At 45.4% G+C, this 21,343-nt stretch overlaps 2 protein-coding genes across 2 annotated transcripts in view; one reads left to right on the forward strand and one right to left on the reverse strand.

The window, feature by feature from the left end:
- The window catches only part of PPIL4 (peptidylprolyl isomerase like 4), a 158,749-nt gene extending 142,176 nt beyond the window's left edge, over positions 1 to 16,573 (reverse strand). The window contains exon 1 of the mRNA XM_069955649.1: positions 16,428 to 16,573. Within this exon, the coding sequence (XP_069811750.1) occupies positions 16,428 to 16,497 (70 nt within the window). The 5' untranslated portion in view covers positions 16,498 to 16,573. The remainder of the gene's footprint in view (positions 1 to 16,427) is intronic.
- Positions 16,574 to 16,658: 85 nt separating this feature from the next.
- Positions 16,659 to 21,343, forward strand: part of LOC138774654 (uncharacterized) — a 75,450-nt gene continuing 70,765 nt past the window's right edge. Inside the window, exon 1 of the mRNA XM_069955650.1 lies at positions 16,659 to 16,776. The gene's annotated coding sequence lies outside the window, so the exon portion shown is untranslated. The remainder of the gene's footprint in view (positions 16,777 to 21,343) is intronic.

The raw sequence follows: 21,343 nt of genomic DNA on the forward strand, positions 1-21,343 counted from the left end.
TACCACTTCTGAAAAAATAAGTTTTTTGACACTGTTGATAAGTTCCGCCTGTAATTGAGGGGAGGATTGGCGGGAGATTAGAAATCTCTTGGGAGGAGACTGGGAAAATTCTATATTGTATCTCTGATGAATTATGTCCAAAATCCATGGATTTTGAGTTATTGAATTCCAGGTTCCCCCATACCTGGACAGTCTCCCCCCAACTGGGTCCTGGTCATTGTTTATCCTGAGAGGCCTTGGCGGGGTAAAAAATATTTTTATTTTTACCCCCTTTTTGATAGCTCCAACGACCTCCAGCTTTGCTTTTATTTCTAGTTTGGTCCTGGTACCTAGGCCTCTTATAAGGTTCCTTCTTTTGGGGGGGCTTAACTTCTGGTAAGGCCTTCTTTTTGTCTGAGGTCTTTTCACAGACTTTATCCAGGCCTGTTCCAAACACATAGTTTCCCTCAAATGGGATGCCACACAATTTGGACTTAAGACGTATTGTCCCCCACCCAGTCCTTCAACCATAAGGCTCTACGAGCGGCTGTAGTAAGGGCTCAGTCTCTGGCTGCTGCTCTTACTGATTCAGCAGAAGAATCAGCTAAGAAAGCTGCCGCATCTTTAAGCAAAGTAATAGAATCGGAAATATCCTCCTTATCATTCTTTTTTATATTATCATCCAATTGTTCCAACCACACCTGCATAGCGCGAGCAACACTTGTAGCTGCAATATTATTATTTATGGAGAAGGAACTTATATCCCAGGACTTTTTTAGTAAACTCTCGGCCTTACGATCCATGGGATCTTTAAGTTGCGAGGAATCTTCAAAGGAGAGCACCATCTTTTTTGACAACTTGGCTAATTGTGCATCAATTTTTGGTGCTTCATCCCATTTCTCTATATCTTCTTCCTTAAAAGGAAGTCTTTCCCTAATCTCCCCTGGGATAAGGAATCTTCTCTCTGGTTTCTTCCACTCATCAAGGACCAGAGATTGAAGGGTTTCATGAACAGGAAATACAGTTTTATCCTTTGCTTTAAGTCCCGCAAACAATTTGTCTTTGGGGTTAATGTCCTGTTATATAACCTCCATACCGAGGGCTTGTCTAACCGCTTCAATAAAGGGTCCCGTACGCTCGGTAGGAAAAAGATATCTTTTGGGCCGTTCTTCTGTAATAACTTCTTCTTCACAGAAAATTACTGAATCTGATAATTGATCTGACTCATGTTCAGATTCTGATGACGTAGATCTACGTCTTTTAGATCTAGAAGAGTCCCCTGATACACTAGCCGGAGCCGGATTTTGCGGGGCTAAGTTGAGGGGAGTGGAGATCTGACTAGGCAATACTGGAGGGATTAGAGGAATCGTAGGAGGAGCAGGGGTTGCTGCTGGAGCAGGTATCTGCATGGATGTTTTTATTTCATCCTTCATCATTTTCCTTATTTCATCAAGAAATGAAGATCTGTCCTCCTTAACAATATCACTAATGCAGGTGGAACAGATGTTCTTTTTGTATGAAGATGATAGACGGTTGTTGCAAGTCACACATCTCTTTGCAGGGACCGCTTTAGATTTTTCCTTTGATTCCTTGTCCTTATCCTTATCTTTATCCTTATCCTAAAAGGTATAAGGATGTTAATACACTTTAGGTAACACCCGGTGTAAAAATTATAAGGAGTAGGAGAGGGTGAGATATATACCGAATCCCCCAAGGGAGTAGTTCAGGTAACATCTGAGTACTCACCGCATGAGATATATACCGAATCCCCCAAGGGAGTAGTTCAGGTAACATCTGAGTACTCACCGCATGGGACACTTTGGGAGACTTATCCGGTGTAGCAGCGGCTGCTGAGGAAGAAGAGGACTCCATCCTGACAGATCAGACCTCATCAGAACGGACGACCCGCATCTTCTTATGCCGTCACAGCGGTTTGAATTATGCGCTTCCGGAGTCCAAGACTTCCGGGTGTGACGTCAGTACGTCCCCACGCAACGTGAGGACGTCACCGTGACCCGCCGCCCCGCTTCCGGCGTGACCGCGAGACCGAAAGAGCGTCAGACACGCCGGGTCGCGCAGGAAGAGGATCCCGAACTTACCTGGCGGCGGGTCAATTTCGAGTCAATTTGCGCCCGAGGAGCCAATTTGCGCCCGAGGAGCCGACCTAAGAGGACGGGACCCCCGCAGACTCCGCATACCAGGATGGGCCAAAAACTGGACCACCCCGCTACCCCGGATCCGAAGATCCACAGCTGCTCACGGGAGGAAGGAGGGCGAACCTCGATCGACCCAGCTGCGGGGTAAGGCTTGTTTTTATCTTCTTCATGGGGTCTCCCATCTTTACGACGGATTCCCCACCTCTCGTGCCTGCCGTGTTAGGGACAGGAAAAAGCACTGGTGATTGTGGGAAGGGGAGGGGCTTTTAACCTCTCGTGTTTGTGCTTTTTCCTGTCCCTAGGGGGTAGAGTTAACTCCTGTGGTGCCGTCGTGAAGATGAGGAGAGAAATTATGGTTTGGAATGTGAAGGGATTAAATGATAGGTTAAAAAGGCACGCAGTATTTGGTGTGATTAGGAATTATTTACCAGGAATCATATGTTTAATTGAAACACATCTCACACTATCCACAATCACTTTTTTAAATAGACCTTGGTGGTCTTCGCAATATCACACGACATTTCGGAATATTCTAGAGGTTTATCAGTACTAGTACACAAAACAATTGTTTGGGAATTAGAGGAAAAGGTAATAGATAAAGAAGGAAAATATATAATTTTGAAATGTAGAATAGGTTTTTTAAGGTGTATTTTGGTCTTTGTATATATCCCACCACCGTACTCATCCTTCACTTAGAATAAGGTATTTGGGGTAATTAATGGGTGGGAGAAATTGCCAGTTATGATTTTGGGTGATATGAATTGTGTGATGAATGAGGAGAGGGATAGGCTGAGAATGAAAAAGGTGAAAACTCTATCTAAAGTAACCCCTTTGAATAAAGCTAGCACAGAAATGGGTTTGAGGGACATTTGGAGAGAGAGGAACCCAGAGGCATCGGTTTACTCCTGTTATAATAAGACCTGTCAGACAAGCTCGCGAATAGACTTAGCACTGGTAAACGACTTGTTTGTTCGTTATGTAAAGGAAATAAGGTACAAAGCCCGAGCAGTGTCAGATCACGCCCCCTTATGTGTGGACATACTCTCAGGGGAGAAGCAGAGATTGACGGGATGGAGAGTCAATGCATATTGGTTTAAATTGATGAACAAAGACAGCCAGATTAAGAATGAACTAGAGGAGATGCTCAATAGGAACTGGGGGACAGCATTGGATGGTGTGGTATGGGATGCTATGAAGGCTTTCCTCAGGGGTGTCCTCAAGAAAAATATCGAGACTAAGAAGAGGGAATTTAAAAGGGAGGGAATAGAGCTGGAGAGTAGGGTGGTGAGAACAGAGAGGAAATATCAGGAGGACCCCTGTGAGGAAAAGGAGAGGGAGTGGTTACAGGCGCAGGAAGAATATAATAAATTGTTAGAAGAAAAAGCTAGGAATAAAATCTTTTTTATGGGAAAGGAGAAGTATTTAAGTGGATGGAAACCCAATAAAAGAACTATGACCATAATAGAGAACCAAGAGCCCAGGAAAGGAATATCAGTAATAAAAGATAAGAATGGAAGATTGACCAATGTGCAGAATGAGATTAGGGAAGTATTTGTAAAATATTATGAAGGGTTGTATAGATCAGAAGGTTGGGTAACATCGGAGGAAGTAGAGAAGTATTTGAAGGAGGTAGAGATCCCAGTATTTTCGGAAGATCAGAGAGAAGAATTAGGGGCTCCATTGCAGGTCTGGGAATTTGAGAACGCATTGAGGGAGGTTAAGGGGAATACCTCTCCAGGAGGAGATGGTTTACCTTTTGAGGTGTATAGGAGATATGGGGAAGTACTGTTACCAGCACTGTGCAGGGTTATGAGAGAGGCTTTAGAAGTAGGCCATCTACCTGATTCCATGAGGGAGGAGAGTATAGCGCTCATACCCAAAGAGGGAAAAGACTTACAGGAGGCCGGAGCATATAGGCCAATATCGCTCCTGAACGTTTATGTCAAGCTGTATGCCAAAGATTTGGCAAATCGTTTGAAAAAGGTGATAGAGTTGGTGCATGAGGACCAGGGAGGTTTTGTCCCAGGGAGAACAATTATGCGTAACATCGGAAAGGTCTTTCACAATATGCAGATGGCTGATGAGGGGGTTTCCCACTCCATCCTGTCACTGGACACAGAGAAGGCCTTTGACAGGGTGGAGTGAGAGTTCCTATGGAGAGTGATGGAGAGGTTTGGGTTGGGAGAGGACTTTGTGGGGAAGGTAAAACTTCTGTACAGGGATGTAAAATCATGTGTAACGGTGAATGGGGTTCAATCAGGGTGTTTTGAGTTAAAAAAAAAAAAAGTTAAAAAAAAAAAAAAAAAAAAAAAAAAAAAAAAAAAGGAGGTACACGGCAGGGGTGTCCTCTCTCTCCTTTATTGTTTATATTGGCACTCGAGCCGCTAGCAATAATAATAAGAGGTGATGAGAGAATCCAGGGGTTTGGGGTAAAAGGGGTGAATGACAAAATCAGCCTGTTTGCGGATGATACCTTGCTTTTTCTTAGCAAACCTGAGATGACTGTCAAGTATGTAGTGAATGTGATAGAGAATTATGGGACCTTTTCAGGGTTAAAAATTAATTGGGACAAATCCATCTTGTTGCCGTTACTAGAAGACCCGGTGGGAGAGGGAGGTGTGAGGTACGAAAAGATGAAGGTGTTGAAGAAAGGGGAAACCTTCAGATATCTAGGGGTAGAGATATAGGGAAAGATTGATGAGTTCCATGAAAACAATACGTTTAAAGTACTAAAAGTGATAAATGATAAAGTAGATTAGGGTAGGATCTATGAGGGTATGATGGAAATCCTGGAAGCAGGGGGCTTAGAGGGGATAGAATGGAGGACATATCCGGCTGTACATATGTTAATAAAATTATGGAATAGTGTTAAAAAACTGTTCGGGATTAAAAATGCCATAGATATTACCCCTATATGGAATAATATCAGACTAAGAGAAATATATAAAATAGGAGCTCTTAAAAATCTAAAAAAAGCAGGGATAAGGAAGGTGAGGGATGTTTTCCTGAATGGGAAACTGAAAACTTGGCAGCACTTAAAGGAAGAGTTCGGCTTAGAGGGGAAAGAGTGGTTTGAATATGCACAGTTGAAACATGGCGTTGGTGATACTGAAGATAAAAATCTATTTATGGTAGAGTCATCTCCGGAGATGATATCCTTATTAAATAAAGGGGGGGGGGGGATAAAAAAAGGGGTATCAAGAATATATGGGAAATTAATAGAAGGAACCCAGGGGAAAAGGGAAATGGGATGTATGGGTAAGTGGAAAAAGGAATTAGGGAAATTATCTGAGGGGCAATGGGATAATATACTAAAAAATGTGAAAAAAGCGTCGGTGAACCAGAATCATCAAATAATACAGTTGCATATCTTGTATCGGCTGTATTATACCCCTTCTTTTCTGGAAAAAAAATAGGAAAAAGAGATAATGCAGACTTTGCAAGATGTGGGGAAAGAGTGGGGGATTGGTTGCATATCATTTGGACATGTACGGCCCTGGAAGAATTCTGGAGGGATATAATACTAGCAATAGAGAATGAACTGGAAGTAAGAATAACACCGTATCCGTCGCTGATAATACTGGGGGATGACTCACAGTTAGTGGGAGTAGGTAGTAAGGCCCCGTTCCCACTGAGGAACATGTTCATTCTTCAGCGCGTACAGAGCAGGAGCGCGCGCCTCCCATAGACTCCCATTATGAGCGGGAGGCTAACGGCATTCCGCGGCGGACAATTCCGTCGCGGAATTCCGCTACCTTTCCTCAGTGGGAACGGGGCCTAAAATGAAGGAAATTTTGGGCAGGAGATTGTTTGTGGCGAGGCTCATGATTGTACGTAGTTGGAACTAAAAGGAGATATTACGAGTAGGTACTTGGAGTAACTTGGTAAAACAGTTTGTTAAGTACAAAAAGGTATGGGAGGATAGGAGAGAATAGAAGAGGAAGGGAGATGAAGTGCAATAGGTAATGAGTTGGTGATCATTTGTGTTCTGGGGGACCACCCGGGGAAGGGGGTGGGGGGGGACTGGGGGAGGGGAACAATTTTTGTAAAGGGGAAATGTATGTATATGTATATTTTTGTATGAGAATTTGGTTTTCCATAATAAAGAATTTTTTAATGAAAAAAAAAAAAAAAAGGTCATGAACACTTTTCCGAATACAGAAACTTTTTTTAAAAAAAATCCTGAAGGGTGTTAGTCACTAATGTACCCTTATGGGTCTGGAAATCCGTCCAGATTTCCTGATAAGAAATTTGGTCATATTTTCTGGACTTGTGAAGGGGCCTGATCCGTTTTTTTCTTCCAAGAAACCATGAGGAAATGACTTCAGGATTTCCTGATACATACCAGCACCTCCAACATACTGACTACAAGATGCTGGGAAAGCTGAGTGACCACATCATACTGAACAGGATACTGGGCAAGCTGAGTGACCCCCCCCCCAAAATTGCACCCGAATTGCACGCTCCGTGCACCCTCCTGCCCTAGCCTGTCACCGGAAGTCTGGATCCGGAATCCGCATCAGGAAAGTGTCCAGAATTCCGGAAAAAAAAAAAAAAAAAAAAAAAAAGGGCAGGATCTACTAAAAAACGCCATAGCTTATACGTATGGCATTTTTAGTGGCCCTTTTCTAGGCAGAAAAAGCCACAGTCTGGTCGCCAGGGGGTAAACTTAACCCCTGTGGGCATTATTGTCCTCCGTTGGGGGGGATTGGCCAAGAGTTAGATGGGACCCTGCTACAGCCACTGCCTGCCAGAGCTGACATGGCACGAATCTCTGCTCAACCAGTTAGCGTCTGTAGCAGAGTCCCGCCTTAGCCACTGATTGGCTGATAGCAGATTTGAAGAGCCAGAGCCCGAAACACTTTTTAAAGCGTAACTGTCAATTCAGGGTCATTTTTCTGAAAACATTAAATATCAACAGTTTAAGCGATTTTAAGAAACTCTGTAATAGGTTTTATGTACTAAAAGAGTTTCCTTCTGGACTGAAAAAGCAATCTCCCAGCCTCCCCCCTCAAATCAAATGAAGCAGGATTTCTGTCTCCATTATGTGGCTATGGAGAGGGGAGGGGCTGTTAGGAGTGACTGAGCACTGAGGATTTCTGCACAGCACAACACCCTGCAATCTTCGCTCAGTAAGTTCATAGATAAGCACTGACCTTTCTGACACCAGAATCCTGCGGTTTAGGTGCCCAGAGAGTCTACAAACAGCTGATCTTCATGTCACCTCTTCCTGCTCCCTCATCTCCCTCAGCCCCTCCCTCCTTCATAGGCTTACAATGGAGAGAGCAGAACCAGTCTTCACTGGCTTCTCTGTAATGAAGACGTGTTTGCCTGATAATGCACAGATAAGAAGTCAGGGGGGGGGGGGGAGGCGGGGAAATTGCTTCTTGAGTACAGAAGGAGGCTTTTTTGGCTGATGAAACCTATTACAGAGTTTCTTAAAATCGCTTATACTACTGATTTCTGCAATAAAAAAACATGACAGTTACACTTTAAGCTCAGTGCATCGGGCTGTGATGAAGGAGGAAGACGTTGGAGGAGAGTATGGACCTTTCCCCTTCTCCTGCACTGCACCCATCCCAGCAAGGAATGGGGCACGTATTCCACTTCCTTGCTGGTATGGGTGTAGTGTGAGATCAGTCTGGACCCCAGGGGGCTTAGTGTGGATGCGCCAGACTGTACACAGTATCTGGAAAGATGCTGCATACTTGTAAGGTGCAGAATATCTGTCTGTTTTTTGTGTCTCCTCTTGTTTTTCAGATATCAGTATCCAGAGGTTTCTTTGGACTTCATTGATGACCAGTAGAGATGAGCGAATGTACACTAGGAGCAAAGAGCTTTGTTCCTATCGGGATTCTGCTCATCAGGCTGCAGAGCTTTGAAGTCTGTCCCGCTCACTACTGTTCCTTCACAGGTGCTGGGAAAAAGATGGATCCAGTCCTGAGAAACTTCTCCCACTTTCCAAGGACTGGATCAGTCTTTTTCCAGCACCCGGGGAGGAACAGCAGTGAGCAGGGCAGACTTCAAAGCTCTGCAGCCTGATGACCATAATCCCGATAGGAACAAAGCTCTTCGTTCCTACTGTACATTCGCTCATCTCTTATGACCAGCTTTTTTTTTTCTAATAACATTGTCAACAAGGGTTGTGGCAGTGTTATTTTTATTTTTTTCATTTGTTTTGTTTTTATCTTTTATTTACTTTACAGGCTTAGCAGTGGAAGCCGCTTGATAGATGGCAACCATTACTAAATCAGAGTTTAGAGTTAGCAGCACACTGGCTGAGCGGTAAGTGTAGCCGGGAAACCCCGAAGCAAGCCGGATCACGGAGTAGGTAATGTATATGCTCCAGCCGGGGGTTAACAGGGCAGTCCCCCAACATACTCACAGCAGAATGTCAATCCTGCTTCGAGTATGTCTGCCCATAGAGCTTACAGGGCAGTGAGAAATCCGCTGATGGATCAGTCGTGTGTATTTGTACCATTAAAAACATTTTCTTTTAATTCAGAGCCCCCCTCCTGCATGACCTGTGTCCCAAGAGCCTGCCCCTCCTGCATGACCTGTGTCCCAAGAGCCTGCCCCTCCTGCATGACCTGTGTCCCAAGAGCCTGCCCCTCCTGCATGACCTGTGTCCCAAGAGCCTGCCCCTCCTGCATGACCTGTGTCCCAAGAGCCTGCCCCTCCTGCATGACCTGTGTCCCAAGAGCCCGCCTCCTGGATGATGGGGGGGGAAACTAGTTTTTAAAAATTTTACAAACAACCACTGGCTTAAAACGGGTATGTTTACCTTCATAAGCAATCTAGTTATGTGTGCAGCTCGGATCATATTGATGTGGCAGATGTGCTTTAAAGGAGAACTATCAGCAGGTTAGGCGAATCAAACCTGCTGATAGCCCCCTATTGCACATAGGGCGCTGGGGAAGAAGGTATGTCTTACCTTCCTCCTCCGCGCCATTCCGGTGCTGTTAGCAGTGTAATCCTTGATCCAGAGCACTGCCCCGCCCCCAGAGTGATAACGGCATTCTGGGGCAGCACTCCTAGCGGTGCTCATGACCGAGGATTACTCTGCTAACAGCACGGGAAGCGCAACAAAGAGGAAGGTAATAGACACATAGCCCCCTATTGCGCAGAGGAAAAGGGTATCAGGTTAAATTCGTCTAACCTGCTGATAGCTCCCCTAGGGACTTTTATAATTCAATAAAACTCTAACTATAAACTCCAGGGTTATGACCTACCTCTGGCAACTCGGACAGAAAAAAGCGTATGCATACAAAACCTGCATATCCAATAGGCTATACTAGGTGTCCAGAAGGAGGGACCTCCACCTGGCCACTCCATTCTAGCCTGCTCTGCACAGAATGGGCTAGATTACGGTGTCCAGAGGGAGACCTCCTTCTGAACACTCCATTCAAGTCTTAACCCTGGCTCTTATGTTGAGGATGTGAATAAGGATACTGCTGGGGATAGGGTAGCAGCTAAAGTCCATGAGCCATAAGGACCTTGTGATGCCACAAGGTCATGTGACTTGTGTGGGAGGAGCTTAATTTTCCTGGCCTTTCTGAGCAGTAGTGAGGAAGCAGCTGGTCAGGGTCAGTCAGGACTGTCTTGCAGCAGGGTTTGTCTGTTTCCCGGGCTTTCTGTGAGGCAGGAGACTACAGTAATGGCTGTAGTAATGGTGTAGTGCGATGGTCTGGGGTCTGTAGTAATGGTGTAGTGCGATGGTCTGCGGGGTCTGGGGTCTGTAGTAATGGTGTTGTGCGATGGTCTGCGGGGTCTGTAGTAATGGTGTAGTGCGATGGTCTTCGGGGTCTGGGGTCTGTAGTAATGGTGTAGTGCGATGGTCTTCGGGGTCTGGGGTCTGTAGTAATGGTGTAGTGCGATGGTCTTCGGGGTCTGTAGTAATGGTGCAGTGCAATGGTCTGCGGGGTCTGTAGTAATGGTGTAGTGCAATGGTCTGCGGGGTCTGGGGTCTGTAGTAATGGTGTAGTGCAATGGTCTGCAGGGTCTGTAGTAATGGTGTTGTGCGATGGTCTGCGGGGTCTGGGGTCTGTAGTAATGGTGTTGTGCGATGGTCTGCGGGGTCTGTAAGAATGGTGTTGTGCGATGGTCTGCGGGGTCTGGGCGCTGCTTAATCAGCAGCTGAGGGCTGATGACTGGCTGAGAACGTCTGCCAGTGGGGGGCGTCACCTGTCACCTGCTCAGCAGCTCCCCCCATCCTCCCCCAGAATGGGCACTGAAATATATCTGACACAGAGGAGGGCATAAAACTAACTGGGGGCACAGAGGGGTAGCATAAAACAACTAATTGGCGGCACAGAGGGGCCAATAAAAGATTTCTGGCACAGAGGTGAACATAAATCTGATTGGGGCATAGAGGGGGGGGAGGGGTTAAAACTGATTGGGGGCTCAGAGGGGCCCTAAAACAACTAAATTGAAGGTACAAAGGGGCCAATAACACTGGCCAACGGTGAAAATGTTTCTGAAATGAAAATAGCTGGTTTGTAATAATTTTAGCATCCTAAAAACGAATATGTTACTTAAAAGTCATTTTTAGCTCTTGTTTCTGAGATACAGGTCATTTATGATTATGCAGGAATTAGGGAAATGTTTAATTTTCACCAAATGTGTATTGGTAAACCTGATTAAAGACCTGTTGAACCAATGTCAGCCATTTTATTCATTGTGTCTGCATAGTTTGTACTATAAACAATATAAACAATAAACTAGCAAAAAGAAAGCGTTCCCGTGAATAGGTCTTGTCTGAACTGTTATGTTCAATTAATGTATTGTGTTCTTGCTATTTTGTGCTATTTTAAACATTCACTGTGAAATATTTCAAGTTTGAACATGACATTTGTGTGCAATTTATACTCTTGTAATAAAATAATGTATAGTATGGTACCGTGTTAGCCAGAAAAATCCATATCGTGGTAAATACTTGAAATCAAGGTATTTTAGGATTGATACCTTTATTGGCCAACAAAAAATTGTTAGAGCTGTGAGCTTTCGGGATTCACAAGATCCCTTTGTCAGACAAGTACACAAATGAATGACTTACAGAAACAGCACAACATTTTAGGGATGTTGTAACAAGCCAGAAGGGAGAGACATCTGTGAATGGGGGGGGGGGGGGGTATATACATCACATAGATAAGCCAGGGCAATAAAATGGACTTGTTGTAAATTAAAGCTTATTTAGAAGTCCAAGATTCTTGGTCAGTTCAGTCTTATCTGTGGAGTGTGTCCATGTAGTGGGTCATAACTCCAGGTGCCAGGTTTAATCCATGTGTTAATGACTGGAAGGTTTTTATCAATTTGGATCCCCACACTTTCCTCTCTCTGTCACTCTGGAAGTGACCTTTGAGGACCATAACCTTTAAATCTGTTATTCTATGGTCCAGTCCTGAGAAATGTTGGCCTACAGGGGTGTTGAGACTTCTTTTTATTGTATGTCTATGTAAGTTCATTCTAGTTTGTAGTTTCTGTTTTGTTTCCCCAATGTAAATCCCTGTACACTTTATCATGTACACCACATTGGAGGATGAGAAAGCATTGGTGATTGTATAGTCCCGCTGTGTATTGGGGATGCGGATTGTGTTTGTTTGTAGTATGTGGGGACATGTGCTGCATTTTCTGTTGTTGCAGGGGAAGGTGCCAGTCTCTGTTGTTGATGTCAGAGCGCTTTTTACAAGGAGGTTTCTTAAATTCGGAGGTTGTTTGAATGAAAGAAGAGGTAATTCTGGGAAAATCTCTTTCAGTCTGTTGTCCCTCTGGAATATTGGTTATAGTTCAGCAGCAATCTGTTTTAGGATCTTCATAGATTGCTGCTGAACTACAGTGGGGTGTTTTATTTTGAATAAAAAAATATTTTGCAGTTTTGTCTTTTTTTTTTTTACTTTACAGTAGGACAGGGCAATTAAAAGAATTAATTTGATTAATCTGCCCAGAATTTGCTAATCTATTAGATTTTCTTAATCGATCATTGGATGTGGGCAGCAGGCAGGTATGTTGTTGGAGGCCTTCAGCTGCTGAAGCAGAGTTTGGGGAGGGAGAGCGCCCAGCAGTGTTCTCTGTCCTGCTGTTGACCCGCCCCATAGCTGGACGAGTAAACGCATTCCCCTCCTAGCCGCACACACGTCCCTGGTCTCTGGAGGAGGAGGCCGCAGGGACTGCAGGATAGGGTGACTAAAGCAGAGATGGTAGCATCACTGTGGTTACTGGAGCTGTACAGCGGGATTGGGGGGTCTGCACTGCTCCCCACCCATCCTGCTGTACACCTCTAGTAACCGCAGCGATGCCACCATCTCTCTGTCCCAGCCACTCTATCCTGCAGTCCCTGCGGCGGCCTCCTCCAGCGACCAGGGGCGTGTGTGGCTAGGAGGTATGTGCCCTCCTGCCCCATTTCCAGTCACCAAGGTTTTATGAGGCTCCATTTTTTTTTGCTATGGGACCCCATGACACCTAACTACACCCCTGCCCCTCATCTGTACCTGTATTACTATTACACCCCTTACCTGCTTCTGTACTTTAACTACACCCCTCATCTGTTCCTGTACTACTACACCCCTTATCTGTACCTGTACTACTACACCCCTCAACTGTACCTGTACTACAATTACACCCCTTATCTGTACCTGTACTACTACACCCCTCATCTGTTCCTGTACTATTATTACACCCCTCATCTGTTCCTGTACTATTACACCCCTTATCTGTACCTGTACTACAATTACACCCCTTATCTGTACCTGTACTACTACACCCCTCATCTGTACCTGTACTATTACTACACCCCTCATCTGTTCCTGTACTACTACACCCCTTATCTGTACCTGTACTACAATTACACCCCTTATCTGTACCTGTACTACTACACCCCTCATCTGTACCTGTACTATTACTACACCCCTCATCTGTTCCTGTACTACTACACCCCTTATCTGTACCTGTACTACAATTACACCCCTTATCTGTACCTGTACTACAATTACACCCCTCAACTGTACCTGTACTACAATTACACCCCTTATCTGTACCTGTACTACTACACCCCTCATCTGCTCCTGTACTAATACTACACCCCTCATCTGCTTCTGTACTATTACTACACCCCTTATCTGTACCTGTACTACTACACCCCTTATCTGTACCTGTACTACTATTACACCCCTTATCTGCTACTGTACTATTACTACAGCCCTCATCTGTACCTGTACTACTACACCCCTCATCTGTACCTGTACTACAATTACACCCCTTATCTGTACCTGTACTACTACACCCCTCATCTGTACCTGTACTACTACACCACACCCCTCATCTGTTCCAGTACTACTACTTCTATACTGTACTTCTATACCTGTACTACTACACCCCTCATATATACCTGTACTACTACACCCCTCATCTATACCTGTAGTACTACTACACCCCTCATCTGCTCCTGTACTACTACTACACCCCTCATCTGCTCCTGTACTACTACTACTACACCCCTCATCTGTTCCTGTACTACTACTACTACTACACCCCTCATCTGTTCCTGTACTACTACACTCCTCATCCACTATACCTCTACTACTAATACACCCTACCTAGATGCAGGCACAAATAAAGATCTATACTATATGGGGTACGGAGTTGCACATATTTAGCAGAACTACTTATATGGGGCTCAGAGGAGGCTTGTCTACTACATGGGGGCACAGGGGAGAGCACTGTTACAGTGAGAAGCAAAATAGTATCTGAAGCTGCAAGGAGAAAAATAGAGAATTGTCTAAAATATTTTAAAAATCGTGATTTTATTTTTTGGCCATATCGCACAGCCCTACTTTACAGGCTTAGTAGTGGAAGCTGTCCCTAGTACCTGGTACTGTCAAGTGCCAGATGCCCCTTACCACCCTGGTGTGTAGGGTCCCCTCATTTTCCTAACCAGCCATGTAAATAAAAATGGCAGCTACCTAACTGCAGCACATTAGCTGAAATCCAAGGAAAACGTGGATCTGATAACATGCCCAAAATAAAATCTATACATTACCTTACATACAGGCCCAGTCATTCCACCCGCTATAGGGTGCTGTACAGGCCCAGTCATTCCACCCGCTATAGGGTGCTGTACAGGCCCAGTCATTCCACCCGCTATAGGGTGCTGTACAGGCCCAGTCATTCCACCCGCTATAGGGTGCTGTACAGGCCCAGTCATTCCACCCGCTTTACAGGCCCAGTCATTCCACCCGCTATAGGGTGCTTTACAGGCCCAGTCATTACACCCGCTATAGGGTGCTGTACAGGCCCAGTCATTCCACCCGCTTTACAGGCCCAGTCATTCCACCCGCTATAGGGTGCTTTACAGGCCCAGTCATTACACCCGCTATAGGGTGCTGTACAGGCCCAGTCATTACACCCACTATAAGGTGCTGTACAGGCCCAGTCATTACACCCGATATAAGCTATTTCCAAGTGGATCTATGTACCTGGTACTTCTGCTCACTTGGAAATGGCTCATTCATGGTGAGCAGGTGTACCAGGAACATAGATCCACATTATAAAAGAGCAGATGTACTGAGTACATAGATTCACTTGAATTTAGCATCCTCACACTAAAGTTATTTTCAAGTGGATCTACGTACCCGGTATATCTACTCACAGTGAATAAGCTATTTCCAAGAGGGCAGATGTACCAGGTACATTGATCAACTTTCTAGCTAAATCCCATGAGCGATAAGGACCTGAGCAGTATGAATCCCTCTCAGTGTATAGGAGATGGAAAAGGTCCTTATCAGGCATGGAGAATAGCCAACTGTATGTGATGCGGCTAAATCCCATGAGTGATAAGGACCTGAGCAGTATGAAACCCTTGCAGTGTATAGGAGATGGAAAAGGTCCTTATCAGGCATGGAGAATAGCAAACTGTATGTGATGCGGCTAAATCCCATGAGTGATAAGGACCTCAGCAGTACGAACCCTTGATGCACAATCAGTATAGATAGGAGTATATTTATTGCACGATATTACGCCAGTCATGCGTGATGTGGTGCGATGTGGTGCGGAACAGCTGGTTCAGGACATTTGGACCCTGATGCTGCCGCCATTTGCACTGTTTCTGCACTATTGACTTATTAACATTGATTTTTAACAATTTCATAAAATAACAAATTAGTGTTGTTTATTTTTTTTAATATGCACATTTTTTAAAAAGAAAAAAAAAGTATACTGCAGTTTTAATAGAATGCCGAGCTCCTTCCTGAGAATGGACGTTATCCCTCACTATGAATCCGCTAAATACTATGGTAGATCAGGACCTAAATGATAGGGAACAAACCGATCCTTACAGATGATAGAAAATAGACAACTGAGCCGGCTATACTCCATGACTGCTGAGGACCATAGTGAGCCGGCTATTCTCCATGACTGCTGAGGACCAAAGTGAGCCGGCTATTCTCCATGACTGCTGAGGACCAAAGTGAGCCGGCTATTCTCCATGACTGCTGAGGACCATAGTGAGCCGGCTATTCTCCATGACTGCTGAGGACCACAGTGAGCCGGCTATTTTCCATGACAGCTGAGGACCACAGTGAGCCGGCTATTCTCCATGACTGCTGAGGACCTGGTCCTTATGGCCAGGGCCGTATTTACCACTAGGCACCCGTGGTCCGATGCCTAGGGCAGCACCAGGGGAGCAGGGGGGGGGAACCTTTTTTATTAATTTTTTATTTTTTTTAGTCTCTCACCTCCTGGTCAGACTTGCCAGTAAATCTGGTGACTTTTTGAGGGGGGGGGGGGGGGGTATGATCAGGTCTAGTGTGGCTGTGACGCCTGGAGCTATTAGCTACCAATCTGCCAATCTTGTGGTGAGGATTCCATCAGACAATATACAGACTGCTCTAATCATTGATTCAATCTGGAAATTTATGTTTTAAGCAGTTAAAAACCATGAAAAACATGATTCCAACAATTTTCTACACATTGAGAAATGCATGTGGCCAAAATCACTCTCCCCCACGCTCCCCAAGATGCAGTTGCTAATACGGCCCTGCTTATGGCACATGGACTTTAGCCACATCAGTGTGAGCAGGCTAAGTTCTATGTGTGTTCAGGACATGACCACTAGGGGGAAAAAAGGTCCTTACCACTCATGGGAAATAGCCAGATGACACTGAGGGGGCTATTTTCCATGCTTCATAAGGACCAGGTCCTTACGGCTCATGGACTTTAGACACAACCCTGGGGATAGCCATGGGCTTCTTCTGCACATGCTTATTTTTGTTTCCGCTAAACTTAATATGAATGACGTACCTCGCGGTCTCTCCTCAGTATAGAGGTCTATGACGATGTCCCCCAATGTGGTCTCCAGCAGTACGGCCATGATATACACCCGGAGCTTGTCCACACAATACCACACGCCACAGTAAGAGGACCTTCGGCGACGTCACAATCCTCAAAGGTCCTTGTCCAATAACAGGAAGAGGAGGCGGGGTTATGAGGCCACACTTCCCGTGTCAGCCCCGCCCCCATCCCTGTGTGTTGGTGAAGATGGAGAGGTGCGGGATGTGTGCTGGGCTTTGGTGCAGCTACCTTATCGCTGCTTCCATTCTCGTCTGTGATGTCAGGCGCCCCGGACGATGGCATCAGGGCACATATGCAGGTAAAGCGGCCATTACACGGGCTCTGCCGTGAAGTGTGCCCATGTAGGCAACTGTCATCGCTGGTAGCCAAATGAATTATTACCACATGTCCCCAGATTACAAACGTCTCAGCTGCTTCCAGTTCTCTTTCCATGTGATCATGGACTGGTGACCATGTCTAGAGCCTCTGTTTACACTATTGGTGGTTGTCAGATCTCTAGATGTAAATAATAATGATTCTGTACGAGGATCTGCTCTCTATACTGAAGCCTCCTAATACACAGCACCACATAGGAAAAGCCGATCAGATGCATGCAACTGTGCTGTATAGGACTAGGGGTGCAGGTGTAAAGGTGAGGGGGTGCAGGTGCACTGGTGCTGTCATGGGCGAAGGGGTGTAAGTGTATGGGTGGCATCATGGGTGAGGGGGTGTCGTCATGAGCAAAGGGGGTCAGTGTACTGGTGTTGTCATGGGCAAAGGGGTGTCTGTACTGGTGCCGTCCTGGGCGAAGGCGTGCTGTCATAGGTGAGGGGGTGCCGTCATGGGCGAATGGGTGTCAGTTTATGGGTGGCATCATGGGTAAGGGGGTGTTGTCATGGGCAAAGGGGTGTCTGTACTGGTGTTGTCATGGGCAAAGGGGCGTCTGTACTGGTGCTGTCATGGGCGAAGGGGTGTCAGTGTATGGGTGGCATCATGGATCAGGGGGTGTCGTCATGAGCAAAGGGGTGTATGTACTGGTAGCGTCATGGGCGAAGGGGTGCTGTCATAGGTGAGGCGGTGCCGTCATGGGCGAAGAGGTGTCGGTGTATGGGTGGCATCATGGACAAAGGGGTGCTGCTGTACGGGTGACGTTAGGGGGTGCCGGTGTAGGGTGCCATCATGGGCAAAGGGGTGCCAGGGTTCTAGTATTAGTAAAGAGCCCCCTCCCCTAATAAAAGTCAGAATTGCCCCCTTTTTCCCATGTTTTTAATAAAAGTAAATAAATAAACATGTTTGCTATCGCCGCGTGCGTAATTAATTAATCACATTTCTGATCTCACACGGTAAACGGCGTAAGCGCGAAAAAATGCCAAAGTGCAAAATTGCGTATTTTTGGTCGCATCAAATCCAGAAAAAATGTAATAAAAAGCGATCAAAAAGTTGTATATGCGCAATCAAGGTACCGTTAGAAAGTAAACATCATGGCGCAAAAAAATGACACCTCACACAGCCTTATAGATCTAAGGATAAAAGCGCTACAAGCATGGGAATGGAGCGATTTTAACCCCTTCACGTTAGTAACATGTATATACAGTATATGTTCCTATTGCACATACCCCGTGCAGTAGGAATGTATATATACGTTCCTGTTACTGACGGGGTAAATGATGAGAACGGGATCGTTGCAGAGATAGCGATCCCGCTCTCATCAGTGTCCAGCACCGGAGATAATGAGAATCAGCTGCGATCCCGCAGCTGACCCCCATTAACCCCTTAGTGACCGCCACTGCATTTCATCTCCCCCCACCGTGAATCCACGGTGGGGGGGAGATGAAATAAGTAAAATCAGACCCCAGATCAGCCCCCCTAGTGCCCCAGTCACTAACCCCCCCCTCCCCGCAGCGGCCATCAGATCCAAGATGGCCACCGCCGTCACTGTGAACAGACCACAACCAGCCAACTCTGAAAATTTAAAGTGACAGAGACCAATTTGGTCTCTGTCACTGAACTATGATTACTGTGATAGAAAATATCACAGTAATCATAGTAATATAATGAAAATGAATGTATAAAGTACAAAAAGTGACAAACATACAAAAAAATAAAACACACACTTTTTATTATAGTAATAATTGCAGTTTACTCCCAAATTACCCCTAACCCCCCCCCCCCCCCCAGATTACCACCGCAGGTTGCCCGTAACCACCGCACGTTGCCTGTGACCCCCTCCAGATTGTCCGTAATCACCCCAGATTGCCTGTAACCACCCCAAATTACATGTACCCACCCCAGATTACCTATAAGCACTTCAGTCTATCCGTAACAATTTTAGATTGTCTGTAACCCCTCCAGGTTGCCTGTAGCCACCGCAGGTTGCGCATAACCACCCCAGGTTGCCCGTAATCATGCCAGATTACATGTAACCCCCCAGATTGCACGCAACCACCGCAGGTGGGCTTTAACCACCGCAGGTGGCCTCTGACCACCGCACGTGTCCTCTGACCACCGCACCTTGCCAGTGACCCCCTCCAGATTGCCCGTAACCACGCCAGATTACCTATTAGCTCTTCAGTTTATCCGTAACCACAGAAGGTTGCCTGTAACCACCCCAGGTTGCCGTAACCACAGCAGGTTGCCCGTGACCACCCCATGTTGACCGTATCCACCCCAGATTACCCGGAACCACCTCAGACTGCCCGTAACCACCTCCAGATTACCCGGAACCACCCCAGACTGTCCGTAAACCACCCCACATTACCTGTAATCTCATTTTTTTTATTTAATTTTAGTAACTGCACTATTCTAATAACTATTACTAGCTGCAGTTTTGCTCCAGCAAATTGGCGCTCCTTCCCTTCTGAGCCCTGCTGTGTGCCCATACAGTGGTTTATGCCCACATATGGGGTACCGTTGTACTCAGGAGAACCTGCGTTACAGATTTTGGGGTACATTTTTTTCTCCTGTTCCTTGTGAAATTTTGAAATTTCAAACTAAACCAAACGAGGCTGAAGTTGGTTTCTTATTCAGCCAGTTTCTTATTCGGGGCTGAAGTTGGTTTCTTATTCGGCAGTTTCTTATTCAGAGGATTTTTCTTTTACCTGTTTTAGCTATTATTCTTTCAGAAAATGTAAAATATTTATACCCTACCGTAAGTGAGGGGCCCTTAGAGGACTGGTGATAAAAATGGCAAAAAAGACCCCACGGTTGGCATAAAAATGGGCATGAAAGTAAAACCACAAAATTATTTAAAAATAAAATTGACTTTGGGCCACTGATCTCACACTGATAATACACAGAGAGGGATGCCCCGCATCACATCCAAGAGAGTCCAGCCTGGCCCAAAGTGGTTCTGGGTATAAAAACTGGCATCAAAGTGGGCACATAGGCATTTTTCATGATTTGAATAAGTAACCGCTATTTTCAAAGGGTTAAATGAGTTTGGGCCACTGATCTCACACTACGTACACACAGATAGGGATGCCCCGCATTACATCCAAGAGAGTCCAGCCTGGCCCAAGGTGGTTCTGGGTATAAAAACTGGCATCAAAGTGGGCACATAGGCATTTTTTTCCTAATTTGAATAAGTAACAGGTGTTTTCAAAGGGTTAAATGAGTTTGGGCCACTGATCTGACACTGATAATACACAGAGAGGGATGCCCCACATCACATCCAAGAGAGTCCAGCCTGGCCCAATGTGGTTCTGGGTATAAAAACTGGCATCAAAGTCGGCACATAGCCATTTTTCATGATTTGAATAAGTAACAGCTATTTTCAAAGGGTTAAATGAGTTTGGGCCACTGATCTCATACTGATAATACACAGAGAGGGATGCCCCGCATCACATCCAAGAGACCAGCCTGGCCCAAAGTGGTTCTGGGTATTTTGTGAATAAATGTTTAGCGCCGCACTACCCTTTAAGCAAACAGGGCTAAAGTACTCAGTACGCATTTGTCAGCATAACAGGATCCCAGAATTAGCTGTCCCATCTCTTCTTATTAAACATTTCTCGGCTAACCCTGAATACATTTCTATAATAACAATATCTGCAGCAATGTTTTCTGCTGACAGGTCTGCTTTAGGCTATGTTAGGCCTCATTCACACATCCATAGTTCAGCCAGTAAATACGGACCTGTAATGGTGGACCGCACTATGAATGTGCAGTAACAGTGCTACGCAGTTTACGGAGCACTATGTAGAATACAATGATTCGTGCCGCAAATGCAAGTCCGCACTATAATCTATCCTTTATTTTTTTTTGTAGAGCGGGACGTGGACCTGAACACTTGTACAGATGTGTGAACAGGGCCATTGAAATATATTTGTCCTATGTGTTGCCTGCAATGTCAGGGTCCCCTTGTAGGCATATAGGACCCCTTTGTAGCCAGTAAGACCGCCCTTGTAGCCAGCAGAACCTGATTACGGGAGCATTGATGTCCTTGTACCCAGTGGGATTAGTAGATGCATGCTGCAATACTAATGATCGCACTGCGCACGTGTAGGAAGGTCGTTCTGGGTACGAGAGATGGCTTTGCCCCCAAGTGCTGACGTCACCATACCCAAGAAGATGAAAGGAAGTAGGACATCACTGTAAGAAAGGTTGCATCATGTGACTGGACCAGCAATCTCCGAGTAAAGCCAACAAGGAATATATAAGTTCTTTAGTTAAGGGTAGGGCTGGGCGATATGGCCAAAAAATAAAATCTCGATTTTTTTTTTAAATTTTGGACGATTCTCGATTTAAATCTCGATTTTTTTTCTCTTTTTGCTAAACAAACAGGACATTTTTCTCCCTGCAGCATCAGAAACTATTTTATAGACGTTTGAGACAACAACCATATTGCTTCCCAGTGTAACAGTGCTCCTCCCGTGCCCCTATGTAGTAGA

The sequence above is a fragment of the Dendropsophus ebraccatus genome (genome assembly GCF_027789765.1).
Source record: "Dendropsophus ebraccatus isolate aDenEbr1 chromosome 6 unlocalized genomic scaffold, aDenEbr1.pat SUPER_6_unloc_1, whole genome shotgun sequence".
Lineage (NCBI taxonomy): Eukaryota > Metazoa > Chordata > Amphibia > Anura > Hylidae > Dendropsophus > Dendropsophus ebraccatus.